Source organism: Pomacea canaliculata, linkage group LG6 (genome assembly GCF_003073045.1).
Source record: "Pomacea canaliculata isolate SZHN2017 linkage group LG6, ASM307304v1, whole genome shotgun sequence".
Lineage (NCBI taxonomy): Eukaryota > Metazoa > Mollusca > Gastropoda > Architaenioglossa > Ampullariidae > Pomacea > Pomacea canaliculata.
The window spans coordinates 15,781,533-15,804,780 of NC_037595.1; the positions used below are offsets into that span (position 1 = coordinate 15,781,533).

The 23,248-nt window shown below is 38.6% G+C and overlaps 1 protein-coding gene across 2 annotated transcripts in view; it reads left to right on the top strand.

Annotated features, from left to right (window-relative positions):
* LOC112565614 (E3 ubiquitin-protein ligase rnf213-alpha-like) overlaps window positions 1-17,593 on the top strand; it is a 201,901-nt gene extending 184,308 nt beyond the window's left edge. The window contains exons 87-96 of one of the 2 annotated variants that reach the window (XM_025241165.1): window positions 1,145-1,359; window positions 2,660-2,795; window positions 4,300-4,377; window positions 7,219-7,414; window positions 9,170-9,398; window positions 12,178-12,252; window positions 12,494-12,688; window positions 13,865-13,954; window positions 14,296-14,486; window positions 15,187-17,593. In XM_025241165.1, coding sequence (XP_025096950.1) covers window positions 1,145-1,359; window positions 2,660-2,795; window positions 4,300-4,377; window positions 7,219-7,414; window positions 9,170-9,398; window positions 12,178-12,252; window positions 12,494-12,688; window positions 13,865-13,954; window positions 14,296-14,486; window positions 15,187-15,376 — 1,595 coding nt within the window. In that variant the 3' untranslated portion in view covers window positions 15,377-17,593. The remainder of the gene's footprint in view (window positions 1-1,144; window positions 1,360-2,659; window positions 2,796-4,299; window positions 4,378-7,218; window positions 7,415-9,169; window positions 9,399-12,177; window positions 12,253-12,493; window positions 12,689-13,864; window positions 13,955-14,295; window positions 14,487-15,186) is intronic. The other variant, XM_025241164.1, reaches the window with a different exon arrangement.
* The last annotated feature ends 5,655 nt before the right edge of the window (window positions 17,594-23,248 follow it).

Sequence of the window (23,248 nt, forward strand, 5' to 3'; positions counted from 1 at the left end):
ATAACAAACTGTTCAATCTGTGGAGGCTCAGGCAGTGACAAGAGTTAAGATAAATATAGTCAGGGATCTACTGTTCGCTGATGATGTCACCCTAAAAGCTAGCACAGATGCAGTCTGAGGTGAACCATCTGTCAGTGCCATTCAATGACTTCATTCTAGCAGCACCACAAAGACCAAAGTCAGGTTCAGACCGGTGCCTGACAAGCCTTACCAGAAGCTGCACATTACCATGAAAGGATGCAACATTAAGACAGTTGAGCACTTTGCCTCTCACTTGGCACCACTTTCTCAAACACAGCAAACATCAATGTATAACAGTACAAGTGCTCCCTATGACACACATTGCAATAAGATGTGGGAGCGCCATGGTTTACGCTGTAGTAATCCTCCCCACTCTTCTCTATGCTAGTGAGACTTCGACCATCTGCACCAAGCAGCTCAACCAGTTCCACATAGGCTTCCTCCATTGTCTGCTTTGTGTCCTATGGCAGGATAAGATCTCTGATACAAAAGACCTGATCTATACCTGCACACCATACAAGTTAGACTGATCATGTCATTGATATACCTGATGGTCACATGCCAACACAGCAGTTCTATGTAGAACTATACCACTATAATTGTACAGCTGGAGGGAAAAACAACACTATAAAGACAGCCTCCAAGTCACCCTCAAAGGCATCCTCAAAGGCCTTGGCATTAATACTGCCCTCAGCTACCTCTCCAGAGCAGCACCCTCACCGAGTGAGCCAATACAGCTGAGGCCCGATGCTTCATGGCAGCAGAATAGAAATGAACAGCACACAAGACGAGAGTGATCACCCCTACGACCACCTTACCATCTCATGTGTACCGTACATGTGGGAAATCTCTTGAGGACTGGCTTTGTCAGCCACCTCTAAACCCATCACCACGGAAACTAATTTATGTTTTTGAACTGATGGTCATCATTGATGAACATTAATTTCGTTATAAAGATGAAATTTCTCTATTTGCAAACAAAGACAGTTATTATGGCGGGACATTGTCAACTACAAAACATAGAGCTTTTATTTTAAGATTCAGCACATTGTTACAAATTTCTTTGCTAAGAGTTGGTCACATTATCACATTACTGAGTGGACAGATCATGAATATGTCTTAGCAGGATACAGCACCCTTCTGCAGATAGTTCATGAGACAGAAAATATGACATCAGGGGTAGATAATAGCCTGAAGGACCTGCCTTCCTCACCTGCAGTATGGCGTTACCGTCCTGTCATCACAGTGGAACACTTTTTCCGTGAATTCCATCTGCAGATTGAGTCACAGCCAGCAGCACACATCAAGTATCCAGCCACCAGTCTTTTCAGAGCTGAGGTAAATGTCTGAGTAGGCCATCATCTCTTATGTTTCTGGGCTGTGTGCAACTTAGATTATGTGTGTGAGTGAAGAAGACAGAGAAAAGGGAGGGCAGGAAGGTTATCTCTCAGCTTCTGCATACACTGTATAAGCTGTGTACATTGTTGTATATCTCAGGGTCTTCCCCAGTGAGACTGCCATGCTATTATCAGAATATTATCTCAAAGTGGTTCATATTGTAACAATACTTTGTTATTTTAAATAAATATTTTGTCACTGTTTGACAAAGGTTAAATTCATTTCAAAACCAATTTAATAATAAAAATAAAGTTGATTTATATAGCACTTTACACCGCCATCAAAGGCAGGCTCAAAGTGCTTTATAAAAAAGAGACATATTAATAATAAAAGCCGATCTCAAAAACAAGAAGATTATTGTGTGTCCACATAAATAGCGCCATCAGCACATATGCAGTCTGCAGCCTGGATATAGGATGAAATCTTCGTAAGTCAATAAAATTCTAATGTTAAAAAAGTCGTTGAGAGTTAGTGCAATGTTTTTATGGAAGCTGAACTGTCAAATCTTTGGTGCAGTGGCTTAACTTTTGCAGACAGAAATAATGTTCAATAATGACAACTCTTGTTAGAGCATCACACTAACGGTCACAAACTAGTTTCAGAGAGTTTAACACACTTAGCCTATCAGACCTGTGTTTACTGTACATGAAGCTTGCTGTGACAGCTCGCCATCAAAACTTTCTGGAGAAATTGTAGAAAAGGAACTAGTCTGAAGTTGGCACTGTTGATGCACAGACATGTCAGTTATGGTAAGATGGCGCTGACATGACAGTACAAATAAAATGGCTTAAAAAAAGAAGAAAAGTGTCACAGACGCAAAATTAAATCCAGGAATATATGTAATTGCGATACAAATGCACAGATAATTATTGCACACAAAACTTCACTCAGATTAACAGGAAAAGACAAAAAGCAACAGAGAGCTAATCCCTTTAGTTAGGCGAAGGAATATCACTCTGATCTAGCATCAAATGCTGTACATTTGAAAACAAGAGTACATTTCACTTATGCACATTTCCTTCACATCAAACAATCAGAGGTTTGTGGCAAAATTGCATACCTGTACACAGTAACATATTGTATTATTTAGCTTTAATTATAATGAAACTTTGTCTTCAAAGCTATGTTAGAACTCTGTCATAACTGATAAGAGTGCTCTGCATGCTACAAAGATTTGTGTTTTTGTCCCACATTCATGTTCTCAGGTTCTTGCCATACACACTACTGTTCTGTTCCACAGAGTCATGTTCTGAGAGCCCTGCATCATGTGCCAGCCATTCTTAAAGCTCAGCATCGTCTCATGGCTCAGCTGTGCCGACGTCTAGACAGGGCTGAGGCTGCCAACCTCAAAGTTTCTGATTTCATGAAGGAAAAGGGTGAGCTGTTATCAGTTGTTGGTAAAGGATGTTTGAGCATTGTGAGAGATGGTGATAATAGTGTAATAGTGACCATCATGGTGAGACTTAATGACTTTTAGTGTAATAGTGAAAGTCATGGTGAGCTATTCATTTCAGCTTGAAAACTGAAGAAGTTTGCACTAGTCACCAAGTAACTTAGTCCTTTGACCTATGTGGTTGTTTGGAGGTGGTACATTACAGACATGGCAGCTGACATGGCTTTCATTGTCATCTGTCCTTTACTAGCCGCAATAAATTTACATGGTCCTACAGTTTGATAGCTTAAGGTTAGGATTCAAATTTTCTAGGTAGAATGTAAGGCCAACAACTGTGTAAGCACCATCACCACTGTTGCAAGCATCTTCTGGTGACAATGAAATGATGCAAGTTTGTCTGGTTTAGTCAACAAGACACTCTGTAGGAAGACTGTGTCTCAAGGTACTTTGAATGGTGATCAATGTAGAGCTGACAGAAAAAATTCCTGGTTAACATTAAAGAATGGACTGGCCATATCATGCAAACCTGCTCATCACCATTCAAGACACAACTGTTCCCCTTATGATCAGTACCAGCAGACCAGCATAACAACTAATTAGCTGGTACCAGTCAAGGGATCAATGATGAATGATGATATCGAAATGATGTAATCAGTGCAGTTCTGTGGGTTCTGTGGGACAAAAGTGGCCTGTTGTGTTTTTTATGTGATGAATAAAGTTAGGGGAAAATATTATTGTCGTTGAATGATATTTGAAGGACACCTGTCCTCTGCTTGTAGGTTGACTTCACCACTTCAGTTTCTTAGTACTTGTATTACAGGAATGCACAGTCATCTGAGGGCGCATTTGAAGTAACCAGCTAACCAGTAGGGAAGTAGAGGGCAGGGATGGGATGGTGAGAGGGGCAGCATTGTGAATAGGAAAGGGACTATGCCAGCCTTGTCATATTCTTCTGTCCTAAATTGGAAGAAGTTCAGTACTTATGCACAGGAAAAACCGCAGCTAAGTTCAGGGACAACACTACTAAATTTTGCTATACTTGTTTCTTGTTGATTATGGCAATGTATTTTTGCTGCTCAATATTTTTTTCGCTTAGTGTCATCACTGTGGCACAGCCTTAACAAGAGAACAGCTTCATGACACCGATAATTTACAATTTAATGATGCTTTGTATTGTAGCATCTCAAAGAATATCTGTCACAAAGATGGCCGAGAAGAACGCTGTTTTCCTGCTCACTTGGCCATTTTGAGAACAACCACTTTTCTTATTTATGACGTCTTTTTCTGCTTCAGGTGACGTGGACAAATGACGCACACAAGATGTCAGACACAATTGTTACCATTGACACCATTGTTACACGAAACAATACAGACCTACTACAATTTATTACATTAATTAGACATTATTACTATTTGTAAGATGTTGTACTTTATCGTGACACATTGTGTTTGTATTATTTTGGAACTAACACTGTTATCTCATTCAGAATCCAAGGCACTGGATGACCTCTTGCAGCCCTTCTGTGATACTTGGGAGATTGTCAAGGAGCGTCTTATTACATACCGTAAGTCATGCTTCTGTACTACAGTGTCAAGTAGTAAACAATAAAAAAAACATCAAGTAATAATATCTTGGGTTAACCATGCTTCTATAGTACAATTTCATATAGTAAGCAGTACAACAATGGCCAGGTAATAATACCATGGATCATATAGATATATACTATGCTGCTATACCACAGCATCATGCAGTCATCTGTTAATACAGCTGTCAGTTATCATACAAAAGAACAACAAAAATTGTAAAAGTTCCTAACACATCGCTTGTCATAGAATCACTGCCACAATCTGTATAAATCTAGTAATGTCTTTGTCTGTCTCTTGCTACATATTATTGATAGCCTGTTGTAACCACCACTTTTTAATTCTTTAAACTTTGCTATTCCATTTCCATTGTTTCATGACCACTTGCCGCATTAAAATGTTGTTATATGTTTTGTTGTCAATGGTACCAGTTCTGTTTCTTTCTTTAAATTGCACCAATTCACCATCTTCATCCTTTCCACAACCGGGAGGTGTGACTGCTACCTCGTCTACACCCTGTCTGGGCTAATTATTCCTGGTGGTTCTTTCTTGGGCCAAATGTGGTGCCATGCCTAATGCACTCACTGGGAATAACAGATTCCTATGGAGAGTCCGTTTTGGTCCCAAGCCGTCCTCTCTTTAAACCACATACACAGGTATATCGTTCAGTTTGTTCAGAACGACAAAAAACTCCTTCCCAGTGATCGTCTACTTTGGATGTAATTCGTGCTCCCATCTTTTTCACCAGAACTCTGTCTCCCACCTCTAAAGTAGCCGCCATCGCTCCTGCATCACACCTTATCTTATTCTTAAGGGAGCCCTTTTCCATTTTCTTTGCAGCCATTCTGTACGCAGTACGCAGGCTTTCTTTCAGGTCCTGCACGTACTACCTGCAACTCTTCCCTTGTCGCTTCCCTATATCTAGACCAAATACCAATTCGATTGGCAGTCTTGGGTCTGTCTGTAGAACAGGTAGAAGGGTGAGAATCCCTTGCTACTATGTATGCTTGAGTTGTAGGCGTGGTTATTTTTCAGACCAGACTTTGCATTTAAAGATTTTCTGGCATTAAGTGTTTTTTTGTTATTTCTCATCTTGCATGAGCTGTTTATCTGGGATTTTATCTTTGTAAGGTGACTTCCCTCCCTTCAAACTGTAGAAGAGAAGAAGGCATATTTAGTGTTTAGAGATACACAAAGACAAAATGAGCACAAATAGAATAGAAGTAGTTTCTGTCTCTAAAATCAATGTTAATGGAAAGGAAGGAACCATAACAGGTTGACCATTTCTAAGGCAGAGTTTGTGAATTATTGACAACTGTATTCAGCATGACCACATGTTACTTCAGGGATGATCCAGTTATGCAATAACCACAACACCAGAGTTTTGTGATGATTTGGTTTATCTGTTCAATGTAGAGGGAAAGATAGCAATAAAAGAACACATTTCCTTGTCTGTCAAAGTCCTTACTTCTATCTGTACAATCTTAAAGTGGTGCAGAATCTCTGAAAATCTAGTAGGACAAAGCTCAAAAACTTGAATAATGAATAACTTGTAAGACTTAAAACTCATCATAGCTTACTAACAGGCTCTGACTGAAAGACTCCAGATCCTTTCAACACAGGCTATTTGTCACCCTAACCCTCAGAATCTGTCTGTTACCAATCTCTTCTCCCATTGTCATGTGGTTCCCCACCCCCTTCTCTTTGCACTTACTCTGTGACGACCTTGAACATTAGGAGACTTCCCCAGCCTGTACCTTCATAATGACCCTACAGCAGCTGTCAAGGTTGCACAATTGCATGGTCGCCAGGCAGTCAACCAAACTGCCCAGGATCAAGTCACCACAAAGACCAACAGAGCATGTGCTTGTTGGGATGTGTATATGTGCAAACATATGTATGTGTGTGCATGTGTCAGTCTGCTGTCCCATAGTATCAAACCCACAAACAAGATGCCTTAAAACCTCAGATCAGAACCTGCCTACAATGCTACAGCTTGGGAATGTATGTACCAGAGTGTGACACAGCAAAACAGCTTTAACACATCTTATTTTTAGAAAGTCTGTATCCCATTGACAGTATTAAGCTGCAACTTACACATTTCTAAGGCTGTTTGTGTATATTTCATTTACTGCACTAAGTCAAGTGCATATGCTGTTGACAGCAGTAGGCAGTTGGTACATATCAAGGAGATGGGGTGATTGGGATGAGACACAAGAAACATATATGACAAGCTTTTGATCAACAAATTGCAGTTTTGTTTTAGCGGAAGACATGCATCCACTCTGACAGGAATTGGGCATCCAGCACATATAACTAATGGGTTTAGAGTTACCTCAACCCATAGACAGAAGTGGTAGATTTAGAGTTACCTGGAACTACATGTTATCTATGCTCATTTATTCCAGCTGCAATCCACTTATGGATAGGACACCCATGTAAATTCAAAAGTCCCCCTTTTGGGAGTGTTCATTTATATTTGAATTGATGTTTCAGATGAGAATAACTTGTCTCTGTGTTTTCCTAGTTTGAGTGATAATATGGATGTGTACAGATTATTAATAATTGCAAGAGAGACTGTAAGTGCCAACATAAATGACTTGGTTGTAGTCAGTTTGATTTATTGCCTGTGTTAATAATTTATGTAAAGTGATATTCTTATGCTAAAAAACAATTCCCTGAAAAGGATTAATAAAGATATTTTGTATTTGTATTGTATCCCCCTGGCAGCACTAAGTCACGGGTGTATGTTGTTGATAGCTGTAGGCAGTTTGTGTATATCCCATTGATAGTGTTAAGTCTCAGCTGTCTTCATGTTTTAGGCTGCCTGACCCCTATGGATGGCCTTGTCTTCCTGCCACAAGAGTTCCACAATTATGCCATCACCAACGACAGTCCACTAGCTGTGCTGCTGCCATCTACACGTGGCCCTGGACTCTGCGCCTATGTCCTTCTCTACTACCTGCTGGTACAACACAATGAATTCCTACACAGCTACTGTAAACAGACAAAGCAGAGGTGAGTACTGAATATACAATTAAAGGAAGAATATAATTTAAAATCTGGATCAGATATGTGACTGTAGGTAACCTCCACAACGCCCTGTCTGGTCATGGTCTCCCCAAGTGGCTCAAGCAACTGCGTAACTTCTGGTGTAACAATAGGTTCAGTAGCACGAGTTTGTTAATGGTGGTAATTTTAATAGTGGTAGGAAAAATCCATTGAGTTTGCTGTTGCTGATCCTGCTAGGCTGAAGAAAGGTGAACTTGCAGACTACATTGATGCAAGTCAATAATCATACTGAGATCTGAGTGATATTCACCCCAGAGAAAGCACCCCCAAGGAGCCCGGCTTCTCATGTCCACTCCTTTTTTTTCTTATGCTTTTCTTTTATATCCCTTACCTGGCTCTTTCGTCTATATTCTTCTTTTAATTAAACATCTCCCTGTCATATTACAGTTTTATCCTTCGTATCTTCTGTCTACACTGGTCTTGCCCCTGTCATCTTTTTTCTCATCGTACCTTTCCTTTGATGTCATTTTCTCTCTCTCTCTCTCTGTGGCCTCCTTTAGGCCCCTGCATTTGCCCTGCAGGGTGACCCATGTCGGGGGAGGATGGGATCCTGGAGGTTGAGGTCCCTGATGTGTTGATGCCCAACACACCTCTTTGACCTCGGGGTCAGTCTGGTCTTCCTGCTAGGAAAGCCAGAGTATAATCCATGTGTATCCCTGATACGACTCTTCTGGAAATGCCCTAAGTTCCAGACTATCCGTCGGCAGTTTTTTACAGAAAATTCTTTGTTTTCTTTGCTCAGGTCTGTGCCATTGGCAGCAGTCTTTACATTTTTAAGGAGGATAGGCCTTTACCATCAAATTTAAGAAATTTTATGTCCTCCTGGTAATTGTTTTCTCTAAATTTTTGGTTTGTTATTGGCCTTTTCAGGCTTCACCACTCCTTTTTACGTGTTACCCACTCTTTTACATTTTGTTTACTTGTTGTGTTGACTTTTTAAATAATGTTATGGTTATATGACTTGGGAAGTTCTGTCCCTAAACTTTTAAAGTTAAAATTACTTTTGTTGCCATGATATAGCCCTAGTTGCTGGCACAGTTTGAAACACAAACAATTCCTTCCTCCTCCCTCATATGGTCAAATCATGTCTATATAGAAGCTCTTTCTTGCCAAAGAAAACAACCAACTAATTAAATGATAGATACCAATTTTCTGAAATATTTCCACTTTTAATTTTGGGTTGGAAAAGTATCATTTACAATAGTTTCTAAAAGACAGCATGCATAGTACTAGCACCGCTTATTTGTTAGAATCAGTAAAAAAACCAAAATCTACTTCCTGTAAAATCAGCTTCAGTGCAAGTGACATGGAAGGGGGTTTATTAAGTTTTGCATTGCTATTTTTCAATTATTCACATATTACTATATTGAAGCAAGCAGTAGACACATTGAAACTGTTACTCTTTGTAATCTTATACTGTCATGTTGGCATGATCCAATTTTCTTAACTTTTCATCGCTCTGCTCTGGTTTGAAATTTTATTGCCTAGTCTCCAATGCTATGATACAAGCTGTTTGACGACCACATTTAGGAATTAGCATTTGAGTCTCTCATTTATGAAACATGGTGGCTTCCATGAAATGGCCCAGAACAGTTGTTAGTAAATGCTTGTTTTGAACCCAAAATTGTGAGCCCAGTTATCATTTAAGCCCAACTTAATATCTGCCTGGTGTGTTCCTTTAAAGAAGTTGTCATGGTGCAGATATGAGAGTTTGCCAGAAGTGGAGGCACATGCCATTATGGAAGGACATCTTGTGGGTTATGGATCAGAAGAGTTGCTGCCCCTGGTACTGAGCCACTGTAACTACAGTTTGAAACTGGGGGAATCTACAAACCTTGAGTATGACTTTGAGGCTTTTGAAAGACACCTGATACATTCCTTCATGCAGTGCAAGTCTCGTGTGAAACGACATGATAATGGACTCATAGATGTAAGTTATTTCTTTAAAACTGATGAATGTGTCAGGTGAGCTATAACTGTGCTAGAAAATTTACTATCTGCTATGGTGCTGCATGTCCAAAATATCCTTCCTTTATCCTTATTGTAGCTGGACAGCCGGGTAATAAAGTATTGTACAGCAGTCAAGCTTAGACAGAAATTACAGCCAAAAATTTGTAGTGTGTACAGACAAAGCACTAAGCAAACTTACAAATATTAAAAGGTAAAAGATCTTACAGCCTGGTTGCTGTAGGGACTGTAAACAGTTCATAATATATCTAGGATATGTCATATTGAAAAAGGGTAACAATTAAGATTCCAGATTTTTTTGTGAATGCAAACACTGGGTGGGCAGAGCCACAGGTTTGACAACAAACCAATAACTTTCTGATCTAATGTAAGGCACACTAACGACCAGGCTATGTCACATACCCTGCAGATTTTGTAAGCATGGTTATCAAGTGTCATATCAGCCGTTATCATCTCATCTAGGGCTGATCCCTACTGGTTGACAGAAAATGGCTCCAAATTTTCTCCTGCGAAGACAGTATGCATCCACTTTTGCAAACTGAGGGGAATGTTTCCAAACCCATCTATTTCTGTTAATGGCACGGTACTCAAAGTGGTCCAGGAAGTAAAATTCCTTGGGATCACCTTTGACTGTAAACTGTCTTTTCTGTCTCATATCAAATCTCTATGCCTTTCTTGTCAGAAAGCCTTGGACATTCTTAGAATAGTTGGCCATGTCAGCTGGGGGGGGGCGGATCGCACGGTCCTGCTTTGTCTGTATCCTGCCCTGGCCCAATCCAAGCTAGACTATGGATCCATCGTGTATGGCTCTGCTCGAGAGTCCTACCTCCAAATTCTTGATCCTATTCATTATCAAGGGCTCCGCATCTGTTTGGGTGCCTTCCACACCACTCCTACACAAAGTTTGTACGCAGAAGCTCTCCGTCATCTGAAACTCATGCTATCCTATGTCTGTCGTTGAAAAGCTCATCCTGGAAACCCTGGATACCATGCTGTTTTAAGACCTCAGCGTGCTGCCCTGTATGCCATTCGTACCAAGGAACAAAAGCCCTTATCACTCCATGTGACACCTCACCTACAAGCTACCGGAGTAGATATTCAACAGGAAGAGCCTCTTTCTCTACTACCAGCTCCTCCTTGGACCCTTCCTGTTCCAGAGATTTGTCTTGATCTTACAGACTTTAAAAAAGCCCCTGTTTACACTTGACCCACTCTTTTACGTATTGTTCTTGCGTTGACTTTTTAAAGAATGTAATGGTTATATCACTTGGGAGGTTTTTTCCTAAACTTGTTTAGTTAAGATTACCTTTTGTTGATATGCTAAGATTACCTTTTGTTGCCATGATATAGCCCTAGATGCTGGCACAGCGTTAAATGCAAACAAACCCTCCAAGCTCTTCTTTCCAGTTGTTTGGATCACTCTCTTGTGGTTCATAATCGCACAATTCATGTGGCTCTCCTTTGTCGCAACAAAGATATTGTTTTCATTTGGGCTATACTGGCATTCCAGGAAATATCCGACTGAACCAGGCTACCAAGGCTGCTTGCCAGTCTCCTGCTCAATTGAAATCACTAGTATTATCTGACTGTAAGTCTATCTTCACAGCTACATGTTCAGACTGTGTGGCACCGTCATGGGGACACTCTGGGCCAGAACAAGCTACACACCACCCTTCCCTGTCTTTCTGACCGCCTACATTCATGCTGTCCTGTATGACGGGAGGAAGTAGTTCTTACCAGACTTAAGTTAGGACACACTTATGCCACGTAGTCGCACTGCAGGCTATCTCTTGTGCCGGGGAATTTTCACAGTAGTGCATATGTTAATAAACTGTCCAGGTCTCCAGAATGTCCACCGGCACTTTTACAGTGGATTCTTTGTTTTACCTGTTTAGATCCAGCTCGTCTGCAGCTATTTTTTCCTTTTTAAAGAGGGTAGAGTTTTACTATAAGATTTAAGGGTTTTTTTATCCAGTTAGATTTTTGATTGTTTTTTGGCTTGTTTGTGGCTTTTCAAGCCACAGTACTCCTTTTACATGTTATCTATCATTTTAAAATTTGTTCCTTTTGCTGATTTTTGTTACAAAGAATGTTATTGTATTACATAGGGTATCAGTATCTCAACCTTTTATTGTAACATTACTTTTTCTTGCCATGATATATATATAGCCTTAGTTGCTGGCATGGGGTAAAGCACAAACAACCAACCAGCCATAATCATGTTTATTGTCACAATGGCATCAATCTTATGTTAAAGAATGTTTATCAAATGTCATGTTAACAGTAACCATATAAGAATTAAGTGTAATGTCAGCAGTAATCATGAAACCAAATTTCTAACATATGAAACAAAAGCGATTATAGTAACTTCTATACTTGAACAGATTGAGCTGGCAATAATTTGTGAGTCAAATGTATGTAACTATGAATTGACAATTATCACTATTTTTCTATGTATAGATTATCAGAAATTAGAAGGAAACATAATTTCAAGGTACTTTCTAAGATCAACGCAGCTCTTGCCTTTGGTGATGAGGTAGTGACAGTTCACTTTGGACAACAGAGTCTGTAAAGGAGACTTTTATGGATTAGGCTAATTTTTCTGTAAATAGTATAGTGCCAAGTGTGACTTAGAACAAAGATGCATTGTAAGAATGTTTGAAGTGGAAAAAGTACATAGTTATACCTTGATGTTTTTGATGAGTTCAGTTCTTCAGTCTGAATCTGTACTTTGACTTCAGCTGAAAACAATGGTGTATACAGCTGACACTACCAGCTCCCAGCTGTTTAAACAACTGAGAGAGAACATAAACCAGGTGAGTTTGTGGTGAGGTGTACTATTTATTTTAAAGAGATGGGAGAGAAAGTAGACCAGAAACCAGGTGTGTTGGTAGTGAGGTCTGCATGTAACTTGTTCTAAAAACCTGGTGAAGTACGGACATGAATACATTTTTGAGACAACTTGGCTGAACATATATGAGAAAGTTTCCTTAAATAATTCTTTTTTATGAACATTTAAGCTTGACAAAGATTATGAAGTCAGTAATTCCTTTGTAGGAATCATTAAGTCCTGGAGAGCGGCGGCAGATCATAGAAGATCTTCGTAAAGATATCCCGGACATCAACCGTTCTATAGACAACCTCAACATCACTCTGCGCTTTCTGAAGGCAGTACATGCTCAACCAGGAACTAAACTGCATAAATTTATGACAGAAACATTGAGAATGAAGAACTCCGTTTTCAGTCTAAAGGTAAAAGGCAAAACTGGTTACCATTTAAGTAAATAAGGATAGGTTTGTGTTGCCGCTGAAACAGGCGGCTTATGCAATGTTAGGTTTGTGAAAATTTAATGGCAATATTTTTATAATAAATTACTTTTGAGAATGAATAAATTTCTAGGGAATATTGTATCATTAAATAATAGACATTAGTTAAAAGCACACGAAGCTGATTTCAGTGCAATAATCCACAGTAATTAGTATTATTATATTTGTTTTATCAGTTGGTAACTGATGTTTTTCATAATTACTTATTCACTATTTGACCATAGATACAGCAGACACAACATCCGCCCATAGCGCTATCTTGTTATCTGCAGTCACAGTCTCATGTTATTGTTAGCAATAGTCAAAGTAATATATTGCCTGCTACACTTATAGTACAATGTAGGGCCATTAAGACGCAGTCCACTTATCCGCGAATTTGCTTAAGCTGCTTGGATCCCAATTTTTGGACACCATGGATTGTATGGATCTGGCTTCTCAAACACTCGAGACAGGTGTTGGCAGCTGTCATTTTGAAATTTCCTATGTCCATGATTGACATGCTATGAAAAGATGTGAAATAAAATGTTTTAAATGTATTTGATATGTTTTGTTATTCTTAAATAATTAAATAATTTCGAGACCATTAATCACTATGTAATATGCAGCATGCATATTGTTACTTTCAAAATGGCAACTCGCAGGTCAACACATGAGAAAAGATTGTGATGAAAAAGCATTATTTTTATTTCTTCAATATTTCTTATAATTTATGCATTATCAAAAAATACCCAAGCCGCCGTTAAGCAGTTTGGACCTCAATCACCCCAGCTTAATGGCCCTACACTGTACTGTTGTTGCACTAATATTTAACTGTGCCTGACATGTTAAGTTGTAATTGTCTTTTCATATAGTTTGCTGATCATATTGTCATTAAGTAGTGGCCTTAACATAACCTGAATAGTTTCTCACCACTGCTACAGCATCTAAATAGCATGTAAATCCTTCCAGCATTGCCACAGCTATTTCTTATTCAAAGGAATGTTGAGACCACTTTTGACCATTCATGTTTTGTTCGCATGTACAATTACATGGACATCTTTGATTATGTATACAAGTGTATGTACATGCACATGAGAGTAAGACTATATGTTGTTACTCCAGGCCCGGCAGCTGTGTTGCTTGAAGCACATACAGTCTCTGTGGATTGTGTTGTGCCATCAGCGTGCCTCTATTTTGGCAGCCCACAAACAGGTTAGTTGTTATGTCACTTTTGTTTCTGCTTATGTTTGTGTGTGGTCTCAGGGAGTGTATATGTATATATCTGTGTGTGCATGAGAGAAAGAAAATGCATAAATTAAGTGTGAAAACATATGTACTAAACCGCAATGAGTGCTATGTCACATTCATTTAACTACTCCCTGTTCATAGTTTGATGCCCTGAGACCACATACTTGTACAAGTCACAAGACATTCTTGTTTTACTGTTCACAATGATGTGCCATGCATCGTTTATGCTTCGCCTCTCACTTTTTATATAGGAGTGTCACACCATATTAATGTTTTGTGCTATGTTCACATGCTACATGTGACAGGAGGCCTTTGACAGTGATACTAGGCTACAAAAAGAATTAACAGAAGGTCAGAAAAAAGAGGTCAAGGCCATGTGTCAACCAATGCCTGTGGAGCGTCTTGAACTTCTGTTACTGCATCTGTTTGAATGCATCATGCTACACCTGTCAGAACCTGTGGACCAGGAAGATGGCATCAACCCAGAAAACTTTGTGTAAGTCACCATCATAGTGATGTGTCCACTTTACAGTTCAAGCCTGTACATTCAAGTGAGATTAGCAGTAACTTCCTACCATAGTATTAGAGTATGGACACTTGTTACATTAGAACATGGGTTGCACATGATAAATTAGAACCCAACCTATGGCCCGCTCATTTTAACTAGATTCATTTTTAACATCATGATCCTGGCAAAACTGCCATGTTCTGGCCCGGGAGATTTTATGTCGTGTCCAATGTGGCCCTTGGGCGAGAAAAGGTTGAGCACTACTATATTAGAATATTACCATGATTTATCTGTAATCAGCAGGAATAACTAAATCCATGTAATAGGGAGAGAAGTGTAAGTGTGCATGCTTGTGTGTGCATCTGCCTGTTTGTGATCTCTTAGCTCTGATGTTCAGATTACACACTGGATAAAGTCGTTTACTGTAGGATATTCTTAGTCATGTGTAGGCTATGAAAAGTTATTTAAGTAATACAAAATTTAATTTTAGCTTAGTATTTATTTTAATCTCTTATATGCTTTTTTGAAGAAAACAATAAGTTGTATCATGTTCTCAGTATTATGTCTTTATAGCACTGCGATGAGACAAACATAAGGATTATATCACCTGATAGTGATCACACCATTTTGTATAAATGTACAGCTTTTTAAACTGTAGCAATTACCATGTGATTGTTTTCATGTGTAGGCTGCGTGATGTGTTGGAGAGCAATTTGGAATCCCCTCTCTATCAGGTGGAGCCGGTGGAGGTCAGGTCACAGCTTCTGACCTCACAGCACCTTAGTTCCTTCCCAGAGTCTCTCAAGGGCTGCCACTCTAAACAGACTTGGCTGTTGTGTCATAGCCAGTTGAGAGCCAAACAAAAGCAGCAATGCTGACCCTGGTGTTAGTGCTGACCCTGGTGTTAGACTCAGCTTTATGATGACTACAGTTCATCTTTGCAGAAAACAAATAAGGAGAATGAACTCACTGTTTGGAATGGACACTTAAAAAAAAAATCTCTGTTTTAACTTTCTTTATCAGTATATGGATTTAAAAATACAAATATATTATTAGCATGTATCTTCATAGAGTTATATTTTTCTTTGCATGCTGTAGTGAACCTTTAAAGCCATATGCTTGACATTTTCATATTTGTATATTTCTTTTTTTAAAACATTATGAACGTTAGCATAGAATCAAAGTAAGGAATCCTTTAACATCACTTATCATGTTCCTTATTGCAGCAATCCTGCTGTTCATGTGGCAGGAGAGATAGAATATGAAATTACACAATAACTAACCATACGGTTGGTGGGTTTACTTGTATGCATAATTGTCATCTTGATTCCAATCAAATGACACAGAGAACTGTCATTTATATTATTGTGGAAACTATATTACATTTTAACATAAATCTATCCTTTTTTTTTTGTTTGTTTGTTGTCTTGTGTTATTTAACCTATAGATTTATATGATATGTTGTATAGTAGTAAAGATAGTTGTATTTTTTTTGACCCACCTTTTTATTTTGTGATGTCAGTCTTGTATACTGTGTTAACAATGTTGTCTTGATCTTTTGTGGTGTCGTTGGTATTTTTTTTTTTTTTTATCTTTTGAGTTTCTATTCTGATAGGATTTATAATTTTATAACTGATTTTATATGACTCTAATACATTTTTGATATCATAATAGTATTCCACCGACTTTAAGCTGGTTGACATTTTCGTTTGGTTATGGTGTCTTGACATTATATTGCTTGAACCTTCAATATGTGAGACATTATATAATATGATCTGTTAAGCTCATTTTTATACTTTTTGTCTTTTGATGTTTCACCCTTTCGCATAATGTCTGACTTGATGGTAACAATGTTACTGTGACTTTTAACTTTGTTTGACAATATTGTGTGACTCTTTACCATGAACTTGTTATTTAACTTTATTTATGTTTCTTTCTTTGTACTGACTTTACAATGTATGAGCCTATCTTTCTGACTTTATATTTACAAAATGATGAGCATATATCTGTGACTTTGTCTTGTAAGAGAATTCACTATAGGATCTTGACCTTTTTGCTTTGTTTGGCACTGCTATTTTTCCTTGCTTTTACAGCTTTTAATGGAGACCATTCCTAAAACATTTACTTAATCACATTTTTTGGATTTTTTTAAAACATTGATATAGTTTTATTTAATTTTACAGTAATTGCTTACCAACTCAGTTTTTATTTCCATGGATTTGTTTCAGTTGACTGTGTCACTTGTTTCTTATCTTTTATTGCACATGTTCCATAATTTGAAATTTTTAAGTATTTGCCAGCTGGTGCGTTTTAATTTTAATTTTTAAAATGTGTGTTTGTATCCTATGATTCAACTTTTGCTGTAGAGGTTCACTTTATTTCCTTTGTTTTTTTTAAAGTTTGGTGTAAAATATATTGTGTGCTCTTTGATTTCAATATTTACCTATACCCATTCTATACAAATTTGTCTTTACTCTTTGCTTTGAAATGTTTATCTGTTATCTTTGCTGTTTTAGCTTAGACTTTCATAAATTGGTTTATTGCACTGGATGCAAGCTTTGTTTTAAATCTCTGATATTCTTTATTTCAGATTTGGATCAATTGGTTGTTTATTTTTATTACATGCCTGTAATTCTCAACAGGAATGACAGATTCACCTAAAAAATATAGAAGTAACTGACAGCAAATAATCTCCAATGTTTGTAAGAAAGTAATGAAACAAATGTAATGCTAGAATGTTGTCAATTGATTATGATTACTGTGTACCATGAGTATCCAAACTGGTTTTCTGAGTAATCAAGGCAGTTAATGCATCCAAGATTATACCTATCCAGGCTATCTGTCCTTTTGGAGCTATTTGGCAGAAGGGTTGAGGAAATCCATTTTTTAATCATCAAACAGAGGATTTTGTTTAACCTGGTATTTAATTGTTCTTATGCTTACGAAACATTTTGTTTTAAAGGGAATCGGTCTTGTAGTCTTAATTAACTTTCTTAATTTGAATATTTTTCCTTTTTCCTTCCTTTACACCCAATGTATTTTGTATGTGAGCAAACATAGCAGATCTTTTGCTTCATTAAAAGTATATTCTTAAATGGTATTTGTATTGTGCATATTAGAGTGTGTGTATATGTGTGTAGCTTGATGTGTATCGTTGCAAGACAGAACATTAATAAAATAATAAGCACAGCCCATTCATGGAGGTATTGTGGAATATCACTGTCAAATGATTGCCCCATTAGAAAATGGTTGGGAGATTTTTTTTTATAGATTGTGCATTTATTGTTCTTTTAATAATAATAAACATTTATATAGTGCATAATCATCCTCATGAAGGAGCATGCTCTCAGTGGCTAAAAACATCTGTTATGGGATAAACAGGACACAAATGAGTACATGATGAGATAGATGGTTCTTGTTGAGTGACTGCAGCCTGTATGGACAATTTTGAAGAATAATGCTTGCATGTGATTTTCACCCCAAGCTGAGGAGCTTTCTAATTATAGAAAATATATTTTAAAGACTCCAAACAGTTATTTCATTCTGCTTTTCATAGGAGCAGAGTATATTTTTCATGTTTTCATGCACCTATTTATGAAAAGCCAGATTATGACAACTCAGGTGACAGCAGTTCCAGGCAGGCAGGGATTGTCCATGTTGCAAAAGTATTAACACAGTGGCGAAACTACAGCTTGATTAAATAGACAAATAGAACAAGCAAATTATTAAGGAAAATATTTTGTATGTCTCACGAATGATGTTACAAATATCAAAATGACCCTCAGACCAAAAAAGGTTCCCCACCCTTGGATTAATACATGGGTATCATGTCCAGGAAATATGGACAGCATACTAGGAATGGCATGAGAAACAAATATGCAGACAAATAATAAAAGATAAACAGAAGACAAAAAAAAAAAAGGAATCAAGGAAACAGTAAGGACAGAGTGTGTCAAATCTGCAGATGAAGATAAACAGGCAGACAGATAAATAGACTATAATCACAGCTATTGCAAATTCTTGGTGTAAGGAGTAATGCTCATGAAATAGATGTGTTTTTAGAGCATGCTTAAAGAATTTGATATCCCAACAGTACAGTAATTACAGTACAATGATAAAAAGCTTCCTCGTCATCACCTTAATATAACTGGTCTTGAAATGGCTTCAATTTTGTCTTGGGATGTACATATATTGTACACTGTAGATCAGGTGCCTTTCCTCAGAGGTTTTATCTGGACAATTTTCTTTCCTCTCCATCGTCTTTCCATTATACAATATCACATTTTGGTGAAAGCACTGTCCTACTGAGTATTTGATTTAGTTGCCTCTTGTCAAGGCCACCAGGTAGCGATCACACAAATGGGATTGTCATTAACAAAGCATGGATATATGTCACTCATAAACTAATTCATCGGTGGACATTAAAAATCTTACAAAGAGTGTACATGGTAACATGGAGGTGTGTATGTTTGCTTTCGGCACAGGTGATTGATGATCATGCTACGTTTTTCTGATCCTTATCAAATTTGGCAAGAATATTCTTGTCAGGTCGTATGCTGTGTCTGGTATGTATGCGCAGCTCCATTCTCAAAAGTGTGTTTATTTTCATCTTTATTTAAAAATAACTGGCTCCAAATGAAACGTCAATGAAAAAATTCCGATATACATCTTCTGTTCAGAGCAAATTTTGAGTATCCAATGAGAGGAAATGGGAAGGTGCTGCATAGATGCATATGTGAGTGAGGACTATGACGGTCCTGGGCAAAGACATGCCGTGCCCACATCCCTAACCCCAAGAAAAATTAATGAACCATAGCATTCAACAATTAACTCATATGTTTTGGTCATCAAATCGACACTTAAAGCCTCTTTTTTTTTTCTTTGCTTTTTGCTGCATGGAGAGAGTTCTAGTAAAGCTACCAAGTCATGCTCAGTAAATATGGTAGTCACTCAGCAAACTTTCTTGTTGACCTCAGGTAAACATTCAACTTTGAGAAACAGCGTTCAGCATTGGCTACAGAAAATAGCAGGGTAACTAAAATTATGAGTGATACTGCAAGATGTATTAGTCTAGTAGCGAATGCGCAAACAAACCAAACTTGCAACAGAGATTAAGAGGTTTTTATGAAATAAAAATCAGCACAAGCACGTGTATTTATGCACTCACACACCTACCAGATCGGACCTAGACTTGTGAATAATTAATGGAGTTCCAAACATTCACCTATAAATTCACGTAAGCTGAACAGCTATAAATAAAATTCAGCCACACGTCGATCGCAAGCTGATGTAGGCCAAGCCGGCAGAAACTACTGCACTTTTCTCCTAGTCTGTCTAAAAATACAAATATCCTGAGTTTTAGCATCAATTAAGGCCACCCTAGTCACAGAGTGCCTATCTGCATGATGGTATTTGTTCGAGACATTAAACTTGAGTGTCACTCAATTCTTTCACTCGTGACAACTGTGCATTTTTCAACAAAAACCAACACGTCAGTCCCTGGTGGCTATGTAGGGATGGGCTAGCCGCACAAGAAGACAACAAAGATTTGCATTCTTAATAAACTTGTTGATTTGAGTCACTTAATTTCATTATTTTCCCTTAAGTCCCCAAGGGTTTATTTAAGAGACTGGTTCTGGTTTGTAGCTATACATCATGCAACAATTGATCACTCATCAGTGGAGTAGGGGTTCAGCATGATGTCTTAAACATACCCAATCCAGTGAATTAATTTATTTTGTATTTGTATTGTAGGTTTTAACATGTTGAGAATGTAGCACTCTATTAGTGTACAAAGTTATGTCTTTCTTTGTAGAGGGTTTGATTTTGGAATTGAGAGTGGAAAGACGGCAGGCCAGCCGCCGAGTGAGTGAATAAAATCAACAGTTATGCCGCAATTTCCATATTCGTTGTGTTCGTGTACGACTAGACCATCCCTACGTCACCATCAGGGACTGACGTGTTGGTTACATTTCTGGTGCCCAAAGTGGGGCTAGTTGTACGAGAGTAACATCAAGAGGTCCAGTCGGAATATGTGAGAAATGAAGCAACGAGAGTGATACAACCGCCCGTTCCTTTCCCGAAATTAAAGACATTTACAAGGCTTCACATTTTTCTGCATTCAGTGTCAGCCCTGTCTCTTTGAGCTTAACAAGAATTCGTCGATGACATCATCCTCTGGAAAATTTCAGGACCAGAACTTATTCCAAAAGGAAGTCGTGTAGATCAGTATCTTCCAAAAGGGTGTGACAAAAGTGGTGAAGTCCTGACATTCAGGGTCAAGAGGGATTTGGCGAAAACCTTTTTTACAGTCCATTAGACTATAGATTTATCTTTGTACTCAAGTGTGGCAGCAAATTTCCCAATCACTGAGACCTGACTTCTGGTTGGTCCATATAGTTTCCTGCTTACTGAACAAAGTACTGTATTCTTAGGTACAATTCTTTTAGGGATGACTATCACATCTGCACCTGAGTCTAGTTTAAAGTTCATCCCTTCTCTGTTTGCTTTGACATCTACTTTCCAAGGATCGTAGATGACCTCATCAACATTGATCATTCCAAGATAACTTCCCTCTACTGTTTCACATTCCTCCAAGTCTTCAAGCACTCTCAAAGTTGCTGTAACCGAGAAGTCACATGCACCTTACAAATATGGACTTTATCTTACTCTTCCTATTTCTGATCATGTGTTGGCATGTGAGTTTTCTTTCTTGCAGTCTGACTGTAGGTATGCGATGTCTGTGTACAAAACCAATCGTCACCGCAATTCATTTATTACACGTGCCATTAACTTAAAAAACACTACTGGCCGTCATCTTGTACTAGCTGAGGTGACCTGGGGTCACCCACTTTATCGACTGTTATTAGGAATGTGTGTGTTGGCATGTGAGAGAGAAACTATTTCAACATGTCTATGTATGCATTATATCTTGTATACATGCGTATTATTGCTAATACGAGCCCTTGTGGATAAAGAAAGTTGTGTTGTATTGTACTTCAGTCCATGTAAGCAGTGGATGTTGCAAATGACTGGAGAGTAAGAGGACGAAAGGCAGTGTTGGCAGGGTGTTTGGGGTAGAAAGCAGGTCCTGCTTAGGGTCTGCACTCCGGATTCCTGAAAGGAATCCAAGTACCTAACTAACGTTTTGAGTTTACATACTTCTTACTGTGTGTACCCGAATGTGATGTCAAAGGTTTGTCCCGGTCTAAATTAAGAAATCACACGTTTTATGTGATGTCCGGTGTACATTAAAATCCACAAATTGTAAATTACACACACGAGATGAAGAGGTTATCCGATCCATTATTGAAGGACGCACCGTGAAGAACACCCAATAAAAAGTCTTTTGTAAACTCCAAGGTAGGCTAAATGCGGGTGGGTGATAGAAAAATGCATCCTGAGTTATTTGATTAAATAACACATCCGACAAGTAAGAACCAGAACTTGCATAAAAATTCTTCTTGGGAACTTCCGTCCTCTCCCCTGGAACAAGTTAGAGAATCGGGCTGACTGGGTACAGAACTCTCGGTGCCGCATGGTGCGGTCACAGTGTTTAGTCATGTGAAACCAATCATGCCGGCTACAGACCAATCATCAACTGGCCGGTGAGAACAGAGAGGAAGACCACGCCCCACTGACCAGTGACTTGCCACGCCTCAGGTAATGAAGGAGAGGATGGAGAAAGCTTTCCTGCAAGTATAAGGCTGTCAGAATTATAGTTTTTCCTAGTACAATACTATTAGAATGGATCAATATAACACCTACTGCAAATCATTACACCTGGACACCACTCATACCCTAAACAGCATCAAACCTACTACATCTCATTACACCAGGACACCACTCGTAAACCAAACAATATCAGACGTACTACATTACACCTGGGATAGTTCGCTCTGTGCTGACAGATGTAAGTGAACAGGTCAGCACCGACAGGTGTAGACACTTGCAGAGGACAGCTGCAGTCATCATTTAGCTACTTGGTATCAGAGGCACAGCATCTGAGTCTGTCATCTGAGTGTCTTTCTGTCATTGACACTTGATCTCGCGGTGTCTAGCGATGACAGCCTCGGGTAGAATAGTGCCACGCCCACTCTCTGGCAGGCACGACAGCAAGTCCCAGGTGACCATGGCAACCGGATGACACCTTGCGTTTGGGAGTATTGCGCATGCGTGGGTGTATGCACGAGCGAGTGACGGGTGGGCATCACACCGTCAGTTCTCCGTCCGCAGACCCGCGCACACGCAGCCGGCACACTGGAGGTGAGCACTCGTCCCGTTATTTCTGCAACCGTTCAGTTTAATTATCAGGCGAAAACTCGGGTAGAATAGAACAACCGCCATCACCAAACCGTTTTCAGTTTTGCTGTCACCAAAGGCTGAAATTTGGCTGGTTTTTCTCTCACCATTAGCTGTTATAGCGGGCAGGTGACCCTCGTCTTCGCTGTAGCTACCTGTCTGATTTTTATTGCTTGGAATATTGTCTGGAATATTGTAACTATTTCGTTTATGTTTCATTGTCTGGAATATTATTTGGACTATGAGTCATTAAGCGAGAGAAATGAGATCGCTAGACAAATTAATTACTTGTTCATTTCTTTTCATCTGAAATATTTTGCTTCAAGAAGTATTATCACAAAAAATCCCCAGCTTTTCACATCTCGTATTGTTTGAAATAATTTTATGGACTCATGCTTCATTGGCAAAATAACACTTTGCATTTTTTTTGGTACCAGCTTCTGTCACTT